Source organism: Gouania willdenowi, chromosome 10, assembly GCF_900634775.1.
Source record: "Gouania willdenowi chromosome 10, fGouWil2.1, whole genome shotgun sequence".
In the NCBI taxonomy this organism is placed as follows: Eukaryota; Metazoa; Chordata; class Actinopteri; order Blenniiformes; family Gobiesocidae; genus Gouania; species Gouania willdenowi.
Window position 1 is genome coordinate 18,585,052 of NC_041053.1, and position 25,443 is coordinate 18,610,494.

Genomic DNA, 25,443 nt, shown 5'->3' on the forward strand with positions numbered 1-25,443 from the left:
GCCGTGAACTGGCAAGGAGAAGAATGAGCAAAGATGAGAGTAAAGGCCAGAAAAAGAGAATCTTTTGATATCTGAGGGATCACTTTTGTTAATATCCATTCCCTTTCAAACGCAACTCTCTGATGTATTCAAAAAGCACACACTTTCCTCCTTATTTCACTGAGATCACAGAGGACTCTTGTCTTCAAAAATGTAGACATTCAGACACTTTGAATGTGGACTGCATGTACTCTATGGACTCAAGTAACATAGATACAGATAGGCGATGAGCATTTAAATATGATTCATTTATCTTCTTCACTTCCCGACTAAGGTTGGCAAATGCCAGATTATCCTGTTGTCTGAGGTGTGGTCAAAGTGCATTTGTCCTGATAATCGGCTCTGTGACAGGTCGGGGTTTCCAACCGTAAATGCTGAACTTGTTCAATATTTACGACCAAACCTTCTTGTGTGTGGGGAAAGCCAACGACTCATGTCCCTGTGATTTTTGACTTGGACGAGTGAACAGGCAACTTGGAACTTGAAGCATGCCCTTCAGGTGGCGTTCCAAGTCTCTTCTTCAAGTAGGAGGTTGAAAAATTCCAAGTCGTTTGGAACGCAGCATTAGATCGCGTTGTTAGATCCCATTCGAACATGTAAGATGTCTGGTTTGGAGGAAGATCAGTGGTGGGACAGAATTATTATGTGTGTGATGTTCTGAGATGAGATTATCAGAGCACGTCATCATGGTATTATATATTTTATTTTCACGTTTTCTCCACATAGAGGGAACCAGCTTTTGTCTCGCTATCGCTAATATCCTTCTCTCCACTGTCAAAGCAGAAAGAAAAGTAAACAGAAGTCATGATCAAATCAATGTTTTCTCTCTTCATTTTTCACTCCTTTTTCCCCTCCAATGCCTCTCCATCCTCTCTGCTTGGTCTCCCCAATGGCTTTCCTCCACAGCAGTGCATTGCCTTGGTAATTACAAGTTGTCTTAAACAGACAGATGGAATAAGAGAGAGTGACGGGCAATTTTCCCGGTGCCTGTTTCCCAGTGTACGTTTTTTTTTTTTCCATCTATTGGCATACATATCCATCTCTTTTCCCCACACACACCTGTTACGACTTTGTGTTTGTGCACAGAAGTTTGGGTGTGTGTATGTGTGTGTTAGGGCGTATAGGTGGGCAATATTGGGGGATTACCTGACAGGATGTATTAGTTGAGGATGGATGGGGGTGGGACAGTCACTTCTCCTGCTTCTGTGATTCCCTTTTCAGATGCCATGTGTCACACTGAGCCTCTGCAAGGCCCTTCAGAGCTATGGATGTTCTTGTATTTTACGGAAGCTTAAACACAGCTATGGTATCAAACATATATCGAGCATCGCGTTAGTTCAGGCAGGCACGGAAGTCAAGCTTGCCAGCCACATCATCTGACAGTAGCTGTTAACAACTGACAGCATCATCCCCCTAATTCAGGGAATCATCATGTTCCATGCTTCCCATTGGTTAGAGTTAGTCACAGCGCTGTATTTAAACCACTGCAACAGGCCTACTTCTGCACGCTTTGTCCGCAAACGCACCCCCACCCTGTCTAATTCAACAGTTTCTCCGTTTTCCATCTAACACCTGAGCTTCTGTGCCAGGGGTTTATGCTGACCGCTCTCTCTGCTTATGCATTTCCATGTACCTCATGGAAGAGCAAGGGGGAGCTCCCTTCAATTTGGGCTTTCCACGCAGCTGTGTGGAACTGCAGAGAGGTCCCAGAACAGATAAAACAATTGGATTAAAGTAGGGATGTAACGATTCACTCAACTCCCGATACGATTCGATTCACGATACTGGGTTCACGATACGATTTTCTCACGATTTATTTTACAAAATGGGACTGTAGACAAAAGATGACTGAAAAATATTTCTTTTTTTTGGGGGGGGGGAAATACTGTACTATTTTCCTTTTATTTTTCATTGTCAAAAGAATCCCTTGACAAACTATTCAAAACAATGCAATTTAACTAAAAATAAATCTTGAATGAAATAAATAAAGGAATAATACAAATGAAGAAGAAGCCTATTAATTTAAATTCTGGTTCAATTCAAAACTACATAATAGTTCTTTTTCTTTTTAAAAGTGCAACTGAAAATGTATTTTGTGCCTTAACAATTAGACTTTAAAAAAAAACAAAAAAAAAAACAGTCATTTTACTGTGTTGACGTCAAATATTTGTTTGGACCAGCAGAGGGCGCTGGTAACCCAGTGGTCGGTTGGCATGCAGATATTCCACCAGTGAAGAAGAGATGCTATGCTAGCAGACAGAGCTAATAGAAAAACGTGATTTTTACAGATATTCACGTAATATTACAGATATTCTTTCGGTGCTAAAGATGTAAAGAATCATTTATGAGCATGTTTAACAGTAAATGGCGGCCAGAAAGAAAGTAGTAGCAGATTCCGCCCGCCACGTCCACTTCTGGAAGGATTAATATATAGCGCCCTCTGCTGTTTAAAAAAAGTACTGCGATTCAATTTTCAGCGCATCGATGTGAACCGTGGTACCTATGAATCGATTTTTAACTGCCTTACGATTAATCGTTACATCCCTAGATTAAAGGGATCCTGACTGATTTATTTATTATATGTATATAAGGGAATGGATATGGTTGGTAAACAAAATGTGAGAGAGACCCGGCATCTTCACTATGTCAAAGTTCACCAATACATATTGATCTCTCTGTTTTAGGCTGGCATGATCAGGACGGAGCAAGAGGAGTTTTTCATCGAGCCTTTGGAGAGGGGAGAAGGAGTGATGGAAGAGAAAGAGGGAGCTGGAGGAAGGAGACACATTGTGTATCGCTCATCAGCCCTGAGGAAAGCGCCCGTCAGCAACGCAGCAGCAGACTACCACTCCAGAGGTATGTTAGTGGTTCCCTTTGTGTTCTCCTCCACTTTATGAAACTTTAGCACCGAACACAGCATCGCTAAATATTACAGCCAACTCACTCATCCCAAGTATTAATCCCCCGTAAATCCTGCAAATGTTACTTTTGTCATTGTGATGCTCTCTGTAATACTTAACAATCCTCAGCACAGGTGGCAGAATCTTTCACTATTCTTCCCTCACACACGATGTCATGTAAACACACCTGACTTTTGTATTCAAGTCATTCAGCTACAGTGGGAGCATATTCTACCATCAGAAGGATTAAACCTACACAAACTGAAAAACATCTTTCTGTCACCACACTAATTTGCCATGGAGAAAGAAGTGATGTAGAGAGATGTGTTTGATTGGAAAGGTAACACCCTCAGCATTATATTTACTGCCATAACAACAGTGGGGGCATCTGTCTTTCTTAACTACTACTGTGTATTGCAATCAGGTCGAGGGTGAAGGTAAGGACACATCTGTCATAAAGCAAGAATTTAATGCCTAAGTTTCATTATATGACAATCTTTGACTCCCAGAGTGGACCTGGGACTTCTGAGTAGAGTTTTCATGCTTTTCCAGGGGTTGCACTGGTTTTTTGGAGTCTATAATTTGCCTGTTAGATGAAATCAGATTGGGATTGTCTGTAAAAAAAAAAAAAAAGTAGGCATCAAGAAGATACTCACCTTCAGCCAGATGTTTGTGGAGTGAAAATATGGAACAGCCTGAGTGAGGACCTTAAACACTGTTCAAACACTAAGCAATTTAAGAAACTTCTAGTATTTTGTCTTGGAATATTGAGGACTAGGCTAGGTTTAAATGTCATGAAATTATGTACTGTATGATATATTGAGGTATTGTAAACACATCACTCTGTGTAAATTGAGAATGAGTTATGTAAATCCAGATAAATGTGATAATAATGTGGTTCAGAGGAAACCGGATGTCATTAGTTAAAGTTTAACTATATAAAAGGGGTGGGATTTAAAAGTTTATACTTCTTCCCATTACCCTTTTGAGATATGTATTTTTTTCGTGAAACAATAATAATATTATTATTAATTATTAGATTGTTCTCTAGGTATATGTATGTATATACTATGTACTACATGTACTATATTGACTATATGACATACTCAATAAATTCATTCATTAATTCAGAGTGAGGCACAAAGACTGAGAGCTTAAGGCGCATTGTACTGTATATAAAAAATCCGATATAATGGAGCGTCCGATTTTCCGTTTCAAAACTTCCGAAATTTTTGGTTGAAGGTTTACCCATTTTTGCATCACATTACACTTACATTACACCCGTTTCCTTTTCATTTAATCGTCTTTTCTTGTTTAGATTACTTTACTGACTATTAAACTTCTATCTCCCACAATGCACCATTTCGTTAAAGCAACAGGCTATGCCGACCAACGAACGTGCGTCATATCCTGACCAAAATGGCGGCTCTCCATAGTTATTGCCCTAAGGTGTCAAATCATTCTAAAAAGTCCTTTGAATGTGTTTTTTTTTTTTTTTTTTTTTAAAGGTGCACATATTTTGTTTATTGGTAATACATTAAATACATTTTTGTTTTAATGCATTTCAACTGCTGGTACCCTTTAAAGCAGGTATACACTGCAATTTTTGGTCCATTTTGAGCTGATTTTTGACTTGTGTGTCTATTATGGGATCGTGTGTCATCATCATGTAGTATACATGGGGTCATGAGAAGCGATTAACACCTCACGACCAGCTCCTGATCAGCAATCGTATGGTCGCAAGGAAATCAGACATGTTTGAAATCTTGGTCGCTCCTCTTGAGGGTATCGCACTGTTGAAGCAGTGCCATGGACCAGCTAACCTCAAACTCTCACACTACGCATGCGCGAACACCGTAGGACTGCTGTAAAGTTGACGGACCGTACTGCCCACGTCTGTCCAGCCAGTTCCTGGTCCATCACATCGCGCCTTTTCTTTTTTGAAGTTCTTTTTGCTGAGATTCGCAAGAGTCTCTCCACGTCCGGATTTTTTATCTTCTTCTGTTTTAATTTTAATTCCAAAAACAAGTCCCCGACGTGTTTTGTATGGAATTAAGTTTGAGCAGTCAGATTGTGTCAGAGTGTCGGTCTTTATAGTGCAGGGGTCTGCAACCTGCGGCTCTGGAGCCTTATGTGGCTCTTTGACTCTTTTGCATTGGCTCCCTATAGCTTTCAAAAATATTAAAATAAAGAATTATTTTCTTACTGAGGGTATTGAGATTAATGATTTTGACACCAAATAAAATCACGATATAACGATTTGTCAACCTAAAAATAAATCACATTGTGCAATAACTCTGCCACCTTCCTACTTCATCTCCTGAAACATCTACAGACCATTAACTTTCCCTGCACCTGTGGTTAACCTTAAGTTTTAAATCCCTGGTAAGATAACTAAATCAACTAAAAGACTATTCTGGAGGTAAATATACATTTTAATTGTGTGGGGACAGATTCATTTAACTGCCAACATGCCGGCTAAATACGCATGCTTCATATGTGGCAAGAAATTAACAGCATGCGTTGACTGACATTATGTGTTATCAAATTCAAATCAAGTTATTTTTTTGTAGCCCTTCAATTACATTATCTAAAAGAAATATTCTTTACATAACATTGTTATATATAACTTTAATTGATTAGAATTTTATACACTATGTTGTCTTCATTAATAAGGTATTTTTTCCGTCTCCGGAAGGACTTTAATCCAGGTGAGATGAGGCAAAATGGCTTTTTAGAGTAAAGGTTGCAGACCCCTGGTATAGTGAGACAACATGACTTGTGAGCTGCGCACATTTGGACTCTGCAATTGAGTCATACAGCTTGAGCTGGAGCTGAGTACAACGATTCAAAAAATCGCACAGTGTATGCCCACCTTTAGAGAGAGAAAATAATGTGTCGATTACCTTTTCCTCTTCAGAACGTGAATTCCGTTTTTTTCGTCCTCGTCCACGTCCACGAGGTTCTATAATACAACTTTATTATATATTTCAATCAAATCACCCATTTGACTTCTATACCTTACAGAACACAGAAGGTCAGGGGCTAACTAAAAGAGACAAATATTTAACACTAAACAACTCTGTTGAGATCTAAACTATGTGCCATCATGTGACCAACAGAATTTTTTTAAGTCTGTTAATTGCTGTAAAAAAAAACCTGCACCTTTCCTCTACAACTTCCAGGAAAGAGTCATCAACCCAGGACTGGAAACAATGAAATTATTGGCTATGATGATGTATAGAGGAATTTCCACATCTGCCAAATAGCTGTAACAATGTTCAAACAATATAATATCATTGTCTTACACTGCAAGTTTTTAATTTCCTTTGGGATAGGTGAGTAGTTCATTGTTTATGCTCCAATATCTTTGCTGAACTCCACAGAAATGCAAAAGCATCCAGTCAGCTTATCCCTTTTCTGCACAGCAACTCAACGCAAGTGGCAACATAAGCTGTGTTTCCATTACGCTTGGATATGCGCAAAATCTAAATAGCGCAATAACAACAGGAAATGGAAACACCTGAATTTGCTAAGTTTTTATGCTGTCATGAGGAGAAATATATTTCAGACCTTTCGATATTGAAATGTGTCACAAAAGCAATATGGAAACACTTTTTCCACAAACACACATCACAGAACGTGACGTACATGGTCACAGAACGTGACGTAAATGGTCACATGACGTGACGTACCTGGTTACATGACCATTTCTCTCCGAGAAAACATGGCGTGGTACATGTAAACAGAAGAGGAGACTGGGACTTTTCTTAGCATTATACTTTAAAAATTATTACTGCTACATTAGACAGCAAACAACAAAGGAATACAGAGTTTCATAAGGTTTGTATCTGTAATGGAAACCCAGCGATAGACATGGTGAATGTCTGAGCCAGTTTCAACTAGGAACGATTGTCTGGATTGCAAGGTCAAACGTTTTACCCCTAGGCCAGCAAGACGCGCTATAGCAGAGAAATGCAAATGGAATTGAAATAGATGAATACAGACAAGATGCAACCACAATGTGCCATCAGTTCTACTGTAACCTCCTGACTCGCAGAAAAAAAATATAGATGCAATGCAGGTCGGTCTGATTGCCGATTAATATGATGTTTACAAGTCGATCAAAAGGCCCAGAACAGTATAACAGTCTACATCTAAAGCCATCTAAAAGAGGTGAGAGGGCCATCATGTGCAAGGGTGAGCGGGAACACGTTTCTAATGAGTGTTTCCTGAGAGATGAGATCTGTGTCTTCCTATTCTGAGTGTTTGACTTGAGAAAGTCTAATAATATACAGAGAGAGAGAGGGGTGGGTGGAGTTTCCATAGGAACACCCAGAGAAGACAGACCGCTTTAGACTAGAGTAACACAGATCTGCTCCCACTGTTACTGATACCTGAACCACACACACGTACACACGTATGACCAAAGAAACCTTGAAACACGGAGGAATAAAAAAAGGGGAAATAAACATACTTCTTATGCATAGGATGTAATCACACACAGCGTACACTACTGCCTTGATCGTACATGTACACTTGTGGAAGCACACACACACACACACACACACAGAGCAGCTTGCTGCCTTCCAACCTTCCTTTCTAATGAAGAATAAGGTGCAGATCAATAGCGTAGCACAGAAAGTTCAGTCTGTGTGTGTTTGCATGGTGAAGTGTGCACCTACATGTGGTTGTTTGTGAGCGTGTATCTGTGTGTGCACGTACAGCGTGGGCATGAGTTCTGTGGTCGTCTGGCACTGAGTGCAGGGATTTTCAAGGCTAAACAGACAGACGGATAGACAAACGTGGTGCTGCCAGGAGCATTTGATGTGATCTCTCATTGTTTCTTTTTTTTTTACTTTTCAGCCATTCTAGGCCGTAACACTGTGTAAACATAAAAGGGTGCCTCCCAGTTGTTACATCTCATCAATGTGCCGTAATAGAGCCACAGCAACATACAATAAGTTTGGATACAATCAGAGATGGGCAACTATTGTTAGAGCGTTGCCCACAAAATGTGATTGGATTTAATCCGAGGACCACGTTATCGACATGGCTGAGTGGGTATAAACCAGAATGCTGACATGATACAGGAAAGAACAAAGACTTTTGTGTTTTATTGTTGTTGTTTTGTATGGTTTTTTTTTTTTGTGTTATATTTGTGTTATATATTTTTGTGAATTTCTCTTGGAGATGAATAAAGTATCTATCTATCTATCTAGCTATATTTTTGTGTGTTTTTGTTGTCATTTTGTGCATTTTTGTTGTCATTGTGTGTGTGTTTTTGGTGTCATGTTGTATTATTGTAGTCACCTTGCATATTTCGAACATAATTTTGGGTATTTTTGTTGTCATTTTGTGTACTTTTGTTGTGCTTTTTGTATTTGTGTTGTCCTTTTGTTGTACTTTTTTTGGTAAATTTGTGTGTTGTTAATTGTGTATTAGTTTTTGGTTGATCTCACATTTAGACTGAGGGCCACCAGTTGCCCATGTGTGCTAAAACTAATTGAAATGTTGTTTTCCTTCTTTTTAGCTGGACATATTCCCTCTTTCACACAAATCGCTTCAGATGTATGGCAAATACATCAATCAATCAAATAATCAATCAATCAGTCACATAGAAGATACATTTTTGGCTTGTTTCATTCTCAGACATTTATTGAACGTTGGACTCCTCCCCTGGCCAAAGACAAAAGGAAGGAAGTTATATTTAGCGAGGTGATAGAGCAGCTGAAGAAGGTGAAGAAAAAAAAAAAAAAACAGTGTGATTGATTGGTTTCTTACACCATAGGCTGAGGAAGTGTGAATCAATGTCCTAAGTAGAGAGAGCAAGCTTTATTATTAATGTGCCACATTTGTCAATTAATCGCTGCTGCAATAGAAAGCGAAGGATTGCAATTCATCACATTTTTTCCAACCTTTTTTTAATCAGTCTGTTTTCAACAACCCCCATGACTTTATGTTCTCCTCTTTTGTTTAGGGCTTTGATGCACATCTCTATTCTTATTTCCTTTTTCATTCATTTGATGGCGCCAGACTGCGATACAGTTATGTCCAATCTATGGAAGTCTGAATTAGGGCTTTCTACACCTTCTCTACACCACGATTTGGAGTGAGGTGTGGTTATTTGAAAGTCTACCAAAGCTCTCCTTCTCTATATTTAGTTCAGATAATACTATGCACCATGCCGTGTATACATCATGGGTCATTGCCTCCATTATGTCAGGTCAGTTTGTACTATTATGGTTTGTGTGTCTAGCTAATGAGGAAGTCTTAATGAATGAGGGTCATCCAACAGTGTGAATGCTTGTAAAACTTTGTTTAACAGCACACCTGATTTTAGTATTCTGATCATTTAGAGACGTCTAAATGAAACATGAACAAAACACTATGAGCAGCCAGTTCCTGCAGTATCTGCACAGGAAGATTTGGTAAACAAGCACATCTCTGTCTCAGTGCATGAAGGGGTCTATTCTCCTGTCTGGACTTAAGTGCTTTTTTGCACGCCTGCAGTTAAGCCTGATTTAAGGTTCTGTGTAAAATCCCCCGCCGTAGACGCACGTAGGCGTAGACCTCCTCCCCCGTAACCTTATGTGCGCTTCCCAAAAATCCTGACTACCAGTCAAGGTGATGCATTGACGTATAGTCAGCTAGGGCTGCGATTGGTCTGCTCCAAACCTCAGCCCCGGTCACTGCCTTTTCCAGTCACACCACCATGTTTCAACTTTTAGCGGAGCGATACGAGAGTTGTTTCTACAGTGGATTGAGTCAAAGAAAAACCCGAGACGGACTAAAAGTGCCAGAGTTTTATTATTTCTTTTCATGGCTGCAGCACACGTGAAATACCACTAAACAGAGTCAGTCACAGACAAAAGGTGTGTGTTTACTGTTATTATCACTACTACTGCCTTGACTCTGTACCTACAGTGTGTGTGTGTGTGTGTGTGTGTGTTTCATTAGCTAACCTGTGCTGTGGAGGCTGTCAGAGGAGCAGACATGACGTTATGTTTAAAGCAATCTTTACAGCGCTGTCCCGCTCCAACTCCCCACTTCCCTGGGCTGTGGACCAGGTTACCTCACTGCTCTCTCTCCGCTCTACGGCGGGGTCTGGGTCTCCTCACCCCCAGCGTGACCGTTGCCCGGAGCAGTCAACAGTCTGCTCGATACACTTTTATACTTTGTTTACAAATTACCTATGTTTATATTGAATTATAAAGTGCACGTTTTAAAACCGTTGTTTTCATGTTTGTGTCCAACAAAACACACATGGTTTGGTACAATAGGTAAGTAATAATCCAGAAATAAATTACATTTTAAGACATTTTTCTGTGACCAGAAGATAAACAAAGGATTTTTAATGCTCATTTGTAACAACAACTCTTAGCCACAACCCCCTAGTGGCAGGGCGGTCAATCGCCATAGCGAGGCGTTCCCTCCACGTAGAAGTAAAAGGGCCAACCTCTTTGACGTCACGCCCCGGCGTAGGTCCTGGTCCTTGAACCAGGCTTTATGCGTATTCTCCGGTTCAGGTTGCTGACACGCCCACTGCGCGTAAGGAGCCAAAAAACGTGTAGTCTGAGAAGGCGGGTTGAAGGAAAGGAGGCGATGATGTCATTTTTTGGTGCTGTCTAGAAATCACGGAACATGGAGTTTTCCCAACGCTTGTAAATGTCATTGAAATCCAAGAAAATTATAAAGTTCACTTTTATTTTGAAACGCCTTCATTGATAAACAATGTAACAGGTTGATTTGATCAGATTATTGCAGTGTTTCTTGGTCACAGTTAAAATCTCTCTCCTTGATCAGCGCTTCATCATCATCATCATCATCGCTATAAAGCGTGACCAAGTTAGATACGCTGGAGATTTGAGGAAATAACCCGGTTGGAGAGCGTCCTGCTTTAATACAGAGGGATGTTTGCAGTGAAACAGAACTATTGGCTTCCATACGCAGTTTTAAATGTAAATTGTTTAAAGCGACCTGAGCTGAACCTCATTAAAATATGTGTGGGAACAGTTTGTGGTCCATCCTCATCCACATATGACAGCTTGTTTCACTCTATAGTGGATCAAACTGTGACTTTACGTTGGACATAGTATGAAAATAGCTGAATCACTGTGACCAACATGGACAGAAGTCTGTCTGTCAGAGTTTTAATTATTTGTGCAGCAGCAGCTGAGTGATCACAGCTGTTGCTGCCCGACGCATGAGTCCATGTGGCTTCAAATGTAACAAAGTCCATATTTCTAGTGCAATATAATGTATCACCTTATCGGGGCACTACTCTTATTCCAGGGTAAAAAGCGCGTAAGAGGAAAAGGACTTACGCACACTGGAGAATGCGCCCAAGGGCAGTTTTTCTAAAATAAAAGTTTGTATGTACACACAGTGTCAAACATCGTCCACGGACCAACATCAACCTGTCAAATTTGGCTTGTGGAGGTATATTTGTGTGCATTTTCTTGATTATCCTGTACTGTGCATGAGTATTCTATGCTGATGGTTCCTCATTTCAGGTTGGTGGTTTTGTCTAATTGGGGGTATCAGTCTTGGCTTGAGGTGTAAGAAGGATGAACGGGGACAGATGGAGGTCAGCGGGGCTAGACAGTGTAGTTTAATGTCGACCTACCACGTCCAGAAAAAAAAGGGATGCTCCCAGGCACAATGCCCGTGTATCTCTTTCTGACTGACTCGCTCACTTTAGCTTCCCGTGTTCTCCGCTGCTCCTTCTCAGCAGGTGTGACACAAGGATTCTCTTATGGTGCAATGGATTTAAGAGCAGACTTGTGATTAAGCACTTAGAGACGTGAATACGCACAATTCAAAAATGTATTTAAGTCATCTTCAGCAGCTTGCAGAGGATCCCAGAAGACACTGCCTTTTTAAGAAAACCCCCAAACAGCCACTTAAAAACCATGCGAAAATGATGTGTTCTGGTACTGAGGCTATGTTTTACAAATAGCACCCACTGCTGTTTTTCTCCTTTTCTTGTTAACTATGGCACCATTTTTTTTTTCAAATTTCTTTCATAAAGGCAGGTTTGAAACTTTTCCTCTGATAACTCACGGGTTAGGGAAGTTTGGTTTGGAAGTGAGGGTGTTCTAATGGTTGGACTCCCAATTTAAGTTATTAAATACATTTAGTAAAATTATGATAAAGCTGTTATTAAGTCAGTGATACTCAACATGTTGCTCATTATGTCTTAATTGTAACTATTATTTTCCCTGTAAACCTTAAAAGGAAGAAAGTTTTTAACTTCTTTTTACCTTTTTCTTTGGCCATTTTGCAACTTTCTTCCTTCTATTTTTCCCCCCTTTACCCAAAAAGCTGACACTTTTTAGTTTTTTTCCGATTTTAGCTTGTTTTGCCAATGAATATCCATTTTTCCTAGTTTTTGTCCATTCTTGCAAGTTCTTTTTCACACTTTTGACATTTTTGGCGATTCTTTTCATAAAAATAAGCTACCCTTTGCCCGATAAATTACACTTGTTTCATTGTCCCCCTACATTTTGCCTCTTTTTGCTGCACATTTTTCCCCTTTTTCACTACTGTTTGCCACATTTTGCTCATTTAAAGGAACAGAGGAGGATTTTCCTAAAGTTTAGAAAGGAAACACCCTCCCCATTTTTTAAAAAAAATGCACATGGGCAGCACTCTACCTGCTCCCAACAGGGAACGCCTATTAAACATATGCAAGAGAGCGTGCACGAGCCCAGATTTCCTCATGCACAGCTCTGTTTACAAGTTGGTGTCGGCATCGCTCATACAAGCTTACTTTCCAAAAGGAGATTTGCACTTTTCTGACTGTCAGACTCGCTACCGGTAAGTGAGTATGTTTTTCTCTTGCGACTCTCAGCCATTTTCAAAGGACCCTGTGAGAACGGCTTCAAAGAATGGCTGAAACCGTAGCTCACGAGACACATAAACACTTGAAAGTGTGCATGCGCAGCAAGCAAAAACTAGCTAGGGACAATTACGTATGACGGCCTTACGTAAACATATGACCAGAATGTTTGACAATTAGGAGGACCAATAGTCTTGATGATCCACCCAGAATTTGAAGCCAAAATAACATCCTCCACAATACCTTTTTCCTTTCATACCACCTGTTTTCTCTTTTCTGTCAAATTTTTTTGCCACTGTTGACTGCTTTTGGGCCATTTTAGTCACTTTTCAATCCTTTCTTGCCACGTTTATGCCACTTTTGGACCATTTTTTGCCACCTTTTACTCATTTTTTGGTCACTTTACTTAAACTTTATTTATCGCTGTTAACTTTTTTTTTTACCTTCTTGAAACAGCGGCTTTGTCAAATTGCTGGCTGTGATTAGCTTGATCACCATTCAATCAATCTGGCTGGACCAATAGGTTTTCAACAATGAATCCCTCTGTGAAAAGTGAGGGGGATGAATTTTTGTTTTCATAAAAGTGCGGGTGTCGCATCCCCCGCATCCCCCGCGGTTGAGACGCTCCTGCTTGGTGGCCACCTGTGTCGTTGGTTTTGTGGGTCTGGCATCCAAAAGCAATTATTTCACACACATTTGTCTTGGACACACAGGTATGTCTTCGGCTTTGTGATAGCTTACTACGTAGAATGTTTGCTTCCAACAAATCACTCTGTCACACTTGTAAGCACACACTCACTCCCTCTCTTCACTCTTACCCTCGTAGTGTCTGTTCTACTTACTTTTCACTGTCAGATTAATGTCAGTGTCAAATATCATTTATCTCATCCACTTTTCTAAAGCAAATATAATCCCATTTCTTTCCATTCGTCCTAAAGTAAAATGGGTGTCTGTGCCCCATGAGAATGAAACCAAACTGTCTGACACATGTCTTGTGGGTTGATGCATTTAGCTCCAAAATGAATGGTTTTAGAAGAAAATTCCTTCATCGTGTATACCATATGTAAGCAATCTTATGTGTCAAGGTCTGTCTGGGGCAACTTATTTTTAGAAGAGGAAACTAAAGCACTAACTTTCACAAACCAAACTGCTCACTGGTTTTAGATAGAGGCTACAAATTCCATTCTAACCAACCACATAACAGTTTAATGGTAATGTTTTTTCATGGTATGTTATTTCATTGAGACTCTGGATCCACGCAGTGCTTCCCCTATGATTAGACTTTTATCCCTCTACATTCCACATTCCCTGTCTCCCTTTTCTAGCTGTATCAGTGCATTGGTGTTTGGTTTCACACTAACAGCTCACTTACAGCGTGCTTTAGGTACCGCGCACGTGTTTTATGTATGTATGAATCAGCGTTCTAAGGCATTATGCATTACTGCGTATGGTGCATGATTTGACATACACATAGGGAAAATTGTGTGTGTGTGTGCGTGTGCGTGTGTGTGCGAATGACCCAGGTGTGCTTCAGGGAGGAAATTACAGTGCTGGGAGGGGAAGTATTTCAGCAGCCAGCTGCTTCCTCCATGCCTCTCTGAGGCCACCGGCTCCATCCCTGGAGAGCGTGACTGCCTTATTACAGCACTCAGCATGTGTGTGTGGATGTGTGCACCTGTGTGTGTGTTTAATTCTACATGTATGTCTGTGTTCCCGCTGTATTTCAATGGTTATTGCTTTTTGCTGTTTAACTCACTGTGTGCTGTCCTTTGTGTGTCTGCTGGTGTGCCTGTGTGTCCATGTCGGTGTGCGTATTTTTTGCCCCTTTTTGTGTGTGTGTGTGTGTGTGATGTCGGTGTGCGTATTCTTTGCGAATGTGTTCTCCCACCGATTTGTCGGACTCCTCACCTGCTTGTATCCAACCAGCAGGACTCCCATTCAACTGTCACTCACTGAGCCACAGCACTGCACTTAAACTGAACGGGATAATAGCAGGGCAGGGCTGACCTCTGCTCCAGTCTGTGACCACCGTGGCTGCATTGACCTGCACTGCGTGTGTGTGTGTGTGTGTGTGTGTGTGTGTGTGTGTGTGTGTGTGTGTGTGTGTGTGTGTGTGTGTGTGTGTGTGTGTGTGTGTGTGTGTGTGTGTGTGTGTGTGTGTGCAGGCACAATACAGAGTCAGCTTGGTCATGAGCTAAACAGAAGGCATTACTACATCCTTATTGGTTAACAATATTTTTTCTGCATAATCCATGCCTCTGCACTCATGATGATGCAATAGATTATTTTGCAGTTCTAAAAGGGAGCTGCTGACGTCATGGGTCATAGAATAATTTCTGTTAAACACAGGCTTCAAGACTTTTTCTGATGGTGCTCCTAGTGTACATCCATAGATCCTCTTAAAAATGTTACTTTCCCTTTACCTCCATTCAAAGTTAATGGACAGACACTGTTCATGACAAAATGTATCCATCAGGACGCTGCCGTTCCAAAATTGAAGCATGTGCAGATTGCACCTATGAGGGTCTGTCAATTAACATTTTGTATGTAAATACTGCGCAAAATTATATCTTTGTCACTTTGGTTAATAGGAAAAGCATTTTGACCTTTGAATGTCTCTAGATTAAGGATTTTACCAAAAAAAAGTAAACTGTAACTTAGTAATAGCTTGTTTAGTAAATACATTAATAATATAAATGAACAAACATTCTCATAAGCAAAATGTATTTATTGATATGTGATTACAGAATCTCTCCTGGTCCTGGTCACACTGTGCTAAGCAGGCCAGATACCATCATACAGTGATAACATTTACCAAAGTCTCTTCTCAGAAACTCTGTCATTGTTATGCTTAGCACTATCAGCAGCATAAAACACCCTGAGAGCATAGAACTACAGATTAATTGGGACACACACACATGGAAACTTCTGAATCCCCACACCGGTTTGCCTCAAAAACCCTGTGTCCGCATCTGACCAGTAAAACCTACAACTTGACTCCGTCTTATTCCATTCAAAACTGCCACAACATTTGGGGGCTCGTCTCGAGATCTAAATACATGAGATAATGAGGTAAGTGCAGAAGTTTCCTTCTTAACATTTCTGTTGGAAATCTGTGCCTTGCCTGTTAAATGATTGACTAGATAAAGAACTCTTTAAAATCTTAATTTGTGGTGGTGAAATAGTGGAAAAATTTAGATTTTTTTTTTCCAAAACAAAAGAGATTTCTGATGATTTGTCTTGTTGCTGGAGCACAGTCTGTATTTTTCACTATAGATCTAAAGAGTAATTCGGGATTTTGCCTTAAAATCCACACAAAATGAGATTCCAACATTAGGCAGTGATTACAGCATATGGGAGAAGAGCCTGTGGGACAGCTAAAGACAGGTGCTTAGGGGGTACCTGCCTGGACAAGAAACTGTAACGGGAGAGTCCTGGGTCTCAGTTAGAGTTTGAGGTACTGATTACAGAGTGAGATGTCCAGTGTGAGGCAAGGTTAATGGCCATTGCCTCCTTTAGTCCGTATATAACACACAAAGGTTTGTGTTTCTCGCTGTGTGAGCGGAAGAACTATTACAGGCAGTTATTGAGATAACCATAGCACCAGCACGAAGGCCAGTGACTGTGTAACAACTGGGAAACAGAAGCATTCTCAGTGTAACACTGAGTCTCAGTTAATCTGAGCTACTGTTTTTCAGGGTGTTTTCTCTACTGTATTGGGGTGTAGCAGGTCGCTCTGTAGCTCTGCTCTGGGGATTTGTAGGAACCGGTTGTGAACCGTGTAAGGTCAGCACTGCAGACCACTTACACTTAATATTTTCTCCCATGTTACCTGAATCACACTGAATTCTGGTCAATGATGCTAAACTAATAAAGATAAATACATAAATGATTAAAGAAAAAGGTTTCTTGGTCACTGTGGTGTCTGTGTTGTTGTTGTTGTTGTCGTCGTCTTTGTTCCTGTGATGACCATTGTTTGTTTGTTTTTTGTGATGTTCAGAGAAAATAAGAAAAGAACTGAAAATGAGGCAGATAGAAAAATAATTAAATAGGAGAAATTATGATGTCAGCATGGAAAACACATTGATAGATTCATTAGAAACAAAATGAACAAGACCCTGTTAACTGTGAAAATAGCATTTACCCTGGGAAAAAAAATCTCATAACTAACGTGGAGAAGCTACCATTAGTTAGAGTTCACTTCGGACGTGACTAAATAATTAACATAAAGATAAAAATGAAGAAAATAATATAGGTATACACTACTATAAATACAAAAGACAACATAGAGGAGCATGGTGGCATAGTGGTTAGCACGTTTGCCTCACAGTAAGGATGACGTGGGTTCAGGCCTCCGGTTGGAAACTTCAGTCCTTTCTGTGTGGAGTTTGCATGTTCTCCCTGTGCTTGTGTGGGTTTTCTCCAGGTACTCCAGCTTCCTCCCACAATCAAAAACATGACTGTTAGGTTGATTGGAGTCTTTAAATTGTCCGTAGTGCAAACAAGAATGATTGGATTTAAAAGTTTCAGGGCAGGGCTAATAATATAAGTTAACAGTTGTTTTTTTCTGTAACAGTTCAAATTTAAGCAAGAAAATCATTTTATAAAAGAGGATAAGGTTTGAATTGTTGTGACATTTAATTCAAACAATGGGCATTCCAATGTATTAGATGAGATATTACTGAAATTGAAATACTATATGGGACAAAATGACCATTTGAACACAGCCAAAGATGACGTCATCTTCTCAGAGATGATTAAATGTAGGATGATACTGAACGAAACTATTTCTATGTTCACTAATATTTGCATTCCAGAGACCGCGGTTATTTGGATGGAACACACTGAACATTGGTAACTCATGAGGTAGAAAACATCCTTAAAATGAATCATCTAAATGTAACTGTTGGGATCTGAATAACATTTACTATTGGTATTCTTATATTAAAAAGAAAAACACCCAATACACTAATTTTTGCTGTTTAACACACACGCACAAAGGCACATGCACGTGTAAGGACACACATGCAGCTGTAGGTCTGAAGGCCTGGTGCTAGGGTTGTTATCAGATCCCAAACCAAACACTCTCACCGAGGTGTAAAGTTTTTCTCTAGTTATCCAATAGTGATCCAAATACAGTTCCAAGTAATATTCACTTCTTACAAGCTGGAAGCCAAAGATAATGAATGTAACACAACTAGATAAAAGATAAAAAGACAAGAAATACAAATTAATTACGAAATTTGGAAAGTTTCACTGTCTATGAGGAGATAGATTAGGGAAAATTTGTGTTTACTTTGTTTCATTTTCTGTGTCTTGGTTGATGTTGTGTGAATGTGATGGAATTTTTGGGTCTAGATGCTAAAATATCAAAGGTTAAAAATGCTACCACTGTATAAAACTATAGAGTTAGATCATATTATTTTAGGAGGGTAAAGATAAGTATATGAAGATTCAGACCCGAAATTTGAATTGGAAATACAGCAGATGAACTTTTGTAATTGTGATTTCAGATGATCTCTTTCTACGGAGGCCATGATATTAAGGTAAACTAAGGGGAATAGAAAGAATACGGTAAGCAAGTAGAAAAATACTTGGGGAAATATTTTGAGCCAATAAGTTCAAAGGGAAATGCAGCCTGTGATCATTTTGTGCTTCTGAACACGCTACCATGGTAACACTGAGCCAACAGAGACAAGCTGAGGCATTTTGGTTCCGTGTCTGACATTTTTCTTTCATTCAGTCTTAGTATAGCTGAGCTTCATTCTGATTGAGAAATTCATGTCATTTCAACGGTAATACTGATTATAAATAGATCACAAACACATACTTTAGTACTGTTAGATTTTAGTGTAAATTTGAAAACATTTACACTAAATGTAAATATAGCCACAATATGACATCTTAAATAAAACTGTGATATTTGAATTTGAATTATGAACTTTTGTCACAATGAATTGTGTCTTAGAGCAGAACACGGGTCAAGGATTAAACAGCAAAAAAAGTTTGACGCACAAAAAAAAAAAAAAAATACCATTTAGACTATAGAGAATAGATCAGATGTTTTGCATCTGCAGTAAATAAGTGTTTGATATCAGAAAGGGACAACTTGAAATTTGGTTTGAGGAGGAAGAAAGGGAAATTAGTTTAGAGGAAGAAGAGAAATAGAAGAAGTGAAAAGATAGAGAAAGGAAAAAGAGAAGAGAAAAGGGATAAAGAAGGTATTGATTATCAGTAGAGAGCTAAAGGTTTAAAACTCTTAGGGTAGTGTTTTAAATGATACAGTATTAGAATATTGACTGGGATATGGGTTTTTCCTCTTTTGTTTTTTTCTTCTTAAAGTTACAGGATCAGCGGAGACTTCACAGTGGTTCTCAGCCTTCCCCCCTACAGCTGATGGCCAGGTCACTGCAAGACTGAGGTGAGGGAAGTGTTGAAAATTGAGTAAATGGACATTTGAAAAATTGTACTGTTATAACATGCATACTGTATATACTGTATGTTTCCAGAGAAATGGGAAATTACAATCTGACGGAGACAAAAGCAATCGATCAATCTTGAATCCTAAAGAGAGGGAAAAGCGTGACCTGGGCCGTGACCTTAAAGCTGAGAGGGAGGAGTCTGGAGCCGCTGTGAAGGATCTGTGATCGAAGGGGCGACCGGAGTTTTGGGAAAAAGACGGAAAAACAAGAGGGAAATAAGGAGGGACTGGAAATTTAAAAGACAAGTTCATTTACACTGAACCGGATGAAATTTTTGGATAAATTATGAATATGATTGGAAAAACATAGAGTAATAGAGCAACAGTTGTGTTAGGTTTTATTCAGATACTTTTAATTTAGATCCATTGGCTCTGGACTAATGTGTGTGGATGTATGAACGATGACTATTGATAATTGTTTTTCCTCGATGGAGGAGATACTTTGGAGATACACTGCAGTATCTCCCCTACCCAGGCCCCACCCCCACCCCCGTCTCTTTTTTAGATAATAAACTGCTCAACTTAAGAAAGTCAAATAACCTCTGCCTGAAGGGCATGTCTTTAAGACATCCTTATCATTAACATTTGGAGCATTGAGCATGAGAACAGTATAACAACAGCAGTTTTCTGTGGTTTCTAAAATCCTCTCAAAATGTATTTTTTGTACTCTAGATGTGGATTATTGTTTAAAATTCAAGTTGGATTTTAAAGAATGGGACTATCACTGCTCGGATGTATTGATTTTATGTGTTTTACTGTTCTGAAGGTGTTGCTGTTGTGGCCGTTTCAAATAAATGAATTTCTGTCACTGCTGCAGGACAGACAATTGTATTTTTTCTATTCTATTCTGTCATACTTTAGCACACTGTTGAAGAAGAGGCACAGAAATGACACAGTTAATCTTATTTTCCATAAATTACTTAATTTTACTCTCCTTAGAATATTTCTAGCCCTTCACCAATAGATTGATGTTCTGAGTCTTTATTTGATCATAATGATTGACTTTTAACGACAGTCTCATTCATTCAACATATTGTAAAGGTGGGAGGAGCCGCAGCACAGGGAGAAAACTCAACTAAGTTTCGGGAGAACGTGCAAGCTGTGCTCGCAATAACCTTGAATTAAATTCCTTCGAGCTGAAAGACAGCGTCGCCAACTTCTATCCACCAAATGTCCTGGCTTTCATTAGCTTTGTATGAATGATTCACTGATTGTCAAATGTGCATAGCTGGTGTCACAGACATGGAAACTGTTTAGAAATGACTCGTCAGAAAGGAATGGGATAAGACTTCAAATCCCGTGAGAGGTTTTCAGCTTTTGCATCAAGAAGTTGATCCATGTCCAACAATAATCTGTGATATTTATCTATGAACATGTTATGCATGCAGTCCTAAAGTCAGTTTACGTGTGGCGGCAGGTGCTGTGTGACTCTATTTTTGTGCCACGTTGTTCTCTGGAGGTGGCCAGTCTTCTGTCTTAGCGTTAGTTATGTAACCAGCCAACCTAAGGGACACAAACTCAAGGAAGATGAGATGGTGTGTGACTTCCTTCCTCCCACTACTGTCACTTTGCTGCAAACACACTCAAAACACACTCGCACATGCTGTGTTAAATGTGGCAGTCCTCAGAGAAGGCCTGGGAGCTGCTGCCATTGTTGCCAAATAAACTCACTTGACGCTTCAGCAGGAAATTTGAAATTGCAATCTAAGGTGAAAGGTTTTCGACAGCTATGGATAAAAATATACACAGAATATGTTTCTCAGTAATGATGATGTCCTGTTGTGTTTTAGGACAGTGTAACGGAGGGACACCGTGGACTTTTATTTCTATCTGGTGAAGAGAAAAGTCGAAGAGGCCAGAATGACTAACATTTTTCAGCATGAGTAACCATGCACGCGCTAAATCGCTGTGTAGGTTAGTGACTAATGTGTGTGTGTGTAAAGAGGGTGTATTACAAAGGCTGCCAATTCAGAGGTTAATGGAGCCTCTCATGTGAATGAGGCTCTCTCTGGAGACCCAAAACACATTCACAGCGATTACAGCTGAATCCTTGCTCTGTGTGCGTGTATGTGTGTGTGCTGCGGTGGTTACCATACTTGAGTGTGAACTGATTATAATCATCATAATTAATTGTGAAAATATTTGGTTACACCCATTCTGCAGCTTCAAACTGTCATTGTTTTATGTTTGTGCTCTGATGCCATGCAGCGCTTGTAGTAAACTTTCCAGATTGTGCCATGCTAATAGTGCTATATTAAGGCACTCAAAATACCAGTCAATTTGTAGGACATTTTTATTGTAGATAGTAATGTTGACAAGAGATGATAGTTTGGGTTTCCTTAAAGCTGATATCTGGAGTTTCTGAGAAATCTATGTTCATGGATCATTCTTTTGAAATTCATAAAAATAACTAGTTTTTTTACTATGGTCTACTGCCGGTGGTCATTCATATACATGAATGAATATAAGTCCCTCCTTCGTCCTATAGACCCCTATACAAATGGAAAGGATCGCCGAGTGCGCCGCGCCAATAGGCTTCGACTTCCTGTTTTTGAGACTGTCAATCAAAGTGAATGTGGAACTGAGCAGCAAACAGGTAAATATAATTTTGGCTCTTACCTGACCCATAGACCTATATCAATGCAACCTTGTATGTTCTGCGATGCGCGTGCAGGAAAGTAGAGGCGTGGCTTATGGTAGTTTGCAGAGGCAGTGGGAGGAAGTGGCGCTGTTGAGGGCGGGACATCGAGACGTCCTCGGAAACTCCAAACATCAGCTTTAAGCCTGGTACACATAAGGATTTTTTAAATCTGAACAGACCCCACACGTCACAATTCCATTTAACAAACGCTTTTATCCAGACTGAACAACACGAGCAGTTCAGGTTATGAGACTTGCTCATCATCCCACAGTGATGACCGACGTTGAATTTGAACCAGTGACCCCTCCAGTTACAAGCTCGCTTCTTTAACCGTTACACCACCACTGCCCCACATGACGATGCAAATGAAGATAAAGAAATCAGACATAGAACAGCTGTGATCATACTGTGTGTGGCATATGCTCCGATTAAAAACACACAATGATTCCAACCAATGATCTTCCTCCAAGCTCGGAATCTTTTGGATCAAACAAGATCTAACAACATGATCTGTTGCTGCGTTCCAAGCAACTCGGAAGTCAGGATTTTTTTGACGTCTTACTTCAAAAAGTGACTTTGAAACGCTACCTGGAGTTGGAGCTTCTACTCAGGGGCGTGGGGGAATAAAGGGGACTGAGTACCCAGGGCCCAAGGCGGGGGAGGCCTCAGAAGTCCGCTTTATATATATGTATGAAGATGATTTGAAACATTTTTAGATCATTTATGTTGGAATGAAAAGGGCCGTGTGTGAAAATAAGCGGATTGTTAAGCACAGTTTTGCACTTAACACAGTTATTCATGCTGCATCAAGGCCCTACCACCCCTTTAAAACAGTGCTAATGGTACGACCCGCATGTGCAGCAGGTGGTGTAAACTGTGGAGCAGGTAGACAACAGCATGTCCTTCCTCAAGAAAGGAAAACCAGGCCAAAAACTCAAAGAAAGTGAAATGAGGCAAATCTGCAGAGGTGAGCTTTAAAACACTCACATCTTTTTTTAGGCAATATATTATTTCGTTTGAAATTAACTACGTGCACTCGTGCATTTAAATGCTGGACCGTTCCTTTTGCACGTCAAATCTTAATTGGAAATAAAGATATTTTAAAAGATATATATATTTTGAAGACTACATTTTGCTGCCACCAACTCTTAAGTAGGTGGTCAGAGTGTCCCCATGATTCTAATCATTCTATATTTACATTTTATTAACCTTTGTACACGTTTGCTTTGTCTGTGTGTTAGTTATACCCCCCTCCACCCCCCCAAAAAAATGTAAATGAAAAATTACCAGCCGCCCCTTAAATTGTAGCAAAAGTATGTCACAAACACAATATTCAATAAACCACTAAAATATCGTAGAACAGATTTATAAAATACAAGCAATGGATGTGGAGTCATAAGGTTATTGCAGTTTTTTTTCAACCTTCGGGTCAGGACCCCATGTGGGGTCAGCCTGGAATTAAAATGGGGTTTATATGTCTAGTAATTGGTTAAAAAAAAAAAAAAAAAGTAGGTAAAAACTGATTAAAATATACATCACACACAATAATTATCAAATAACTGTATCCTATACTTTAACTGTATCCTATACTTTAATTTTCTCAAATACAAATCTAGTTCAAATAAAATGCAGTATAAAAATATCTAAGGTGGCACACTTGTCAATTTGTCACTCATCCTGGCTACTCTGTATTTGTAACACACTTTAATAAACATTATTAAAAAGTCATTCTAGAGAGAAAAAAAAAGTTTGGAACTTCTGGGTTAATGTGAAGAAAAAACAAAGCTTATGTAAGAATACTTGTATAGTTTCTGGGCCAAAAAAAAAAAAGTTTACACATTAAAACTTACAGGAGGGGCCCAACAACATGGTTTCTACCCAGGGCCCAAAATGAGGTGCTACACCCCTGCTTCTTCTCGATAAAGTTGATAAAAAAATCTATAAGGTCATGAGTCAGGAGTCGTCGGTTTTCCCCCACATGCATGAGGAGCTTTGCTCGTAAATATTAAAGGTTTAATATTAAAAAAATGTTGGTCCAGACCCATTTTGTAGTTGATTATTATGACACATTAATTCTTAACACACCTCAGACCACAGGATAAAAATATAGGATAGTCTTATAAGACATGAATGAATCTGACCTTTGCCATCTCTGGTGGGAGAATCGGGACAAAAACAGCTGGATTATCTTCTGTGTGTACCTCGCTTTAGTCTTTTTGTTCATCTAAATATGCATTAAAACAGGATACACAGTAAACAGGCGTAGAGAAATGTCCAATACGCAGCTTGTACCAAGATTTTTCTGAAACAAAAACAGTTGTTCAAATGTTTTTCAATGATGGTCAGACTCCAGCACAGCTTATTTCTAAAAGCTGTAAGACTGATGAACAATAAGCCTAAGCTTTGATGCTGATAACCTCCTCATTGGTGCCTGCACTTTTATTTTTACTGTACTTGTGTGTATTTTCTTTATTTATTTCATTTCTGTAGTATTTATTTAACACCATATTTCCATTCATTTATTTTCTTCTATGCTGCTGGTCCCGAGGAACACATTTTGTTTTTATGGAAACATGAAAATAACAATAAAAAAACCTTAAACCTTGAAAAAAAAAAAAGAAACATTAAGAAGAAAAGCATATATGTGTTTGTTATATTCCTCAGCGAGCTCTAAGTCTGTCAGGATGTCTGCTATTGTATCATCTTTATATTAATGGGCCATGCATGTAGATATTATAGTGACGCGGTAGAGGTTTAGGTAAATGAGGCTGTTTATTTGTTCTCCTTTTCACAAACGATGATAGATTGGTGATTGGTGAGTCTGGATCCGGAAGCTGCACAATAAAACTCAGTTTCTTTCATGATGCTTCCATGAATACTGAGACGGATTCCAATTTATTAAAATAGATGGCCTCAAGTCGATCGTGCAGGTCAATTTGATTTGCTGTCCAAATAATAAGACAAATACTTTTAAATGTCTGACGAAATCAGATAATAAATTGCTGCTTAGTTTGAACTATGCACATCTAGAGATTAAAGAAATATGCTTGTTTGCATAGAAATTGACTGCTTGTTGTGTATAAAAATAGAAACATATACACTGTTGTAACATGAGAGCAGAAATATTCTTTTTTGAAATATGAACCCTTTTTTTTGACATCGTCTCCATAAAACACAGAAGATAAAAATGATTCACAGATATAGAGCATTTAAAATATGACTGTATGTCATCTAATCTGTTGATTAAGCAACAAAATAACATTAAAAGTCATTCTTATTCTGAATCAATTGGTGAATAACAGACCTTTAACAAAAAGCCCAGTATTCGAGGATCTGGTTTGTACCATTTTTGAGCTATAGGATGAATATAATTAAAATCAGAAGTGGCGAAAGTGCTAGGTTCAGTACTCAAGTAAAATTATTGATACTTCAATAAATAAAAAAATTAATCTGGTAAAAAAAAAAAAAGTATTGAAGTTGCTCCCTTACTTTAGTAAAAGTTTAAAAAAAAAAGTACATGCTGCTAAATGTACTTAAA

General features: G+C 39.2%; 1 protein-coding gene across 3 annotated transcripts in view; it reads left to right on the forward strand.

The window, feature by feature from the left end:
* LOC114471316 (A disintegrin and metalloproteinase with thrombospondin motifs 2-like) overlaps positions 1-25,443 on the forward strand; it is a 152,311-nt gene that overhangs the window by 60,122 nt on the left and 66,746 nt on the right. For all 3 annotated transcript variants that reach the window (XM_028460045.1, XM_028460046.1, XM_028460047.1), the window contains exon 3: positions 2,724-2,895. In XM_028460045.1, the coding sequence (XP_028315846.1) occupies positions 2,724-2,895 (172 nt within the window). The remainder of the gene's footprint in view (positions 1-2,723; positions 2,896-25,443) is intronic.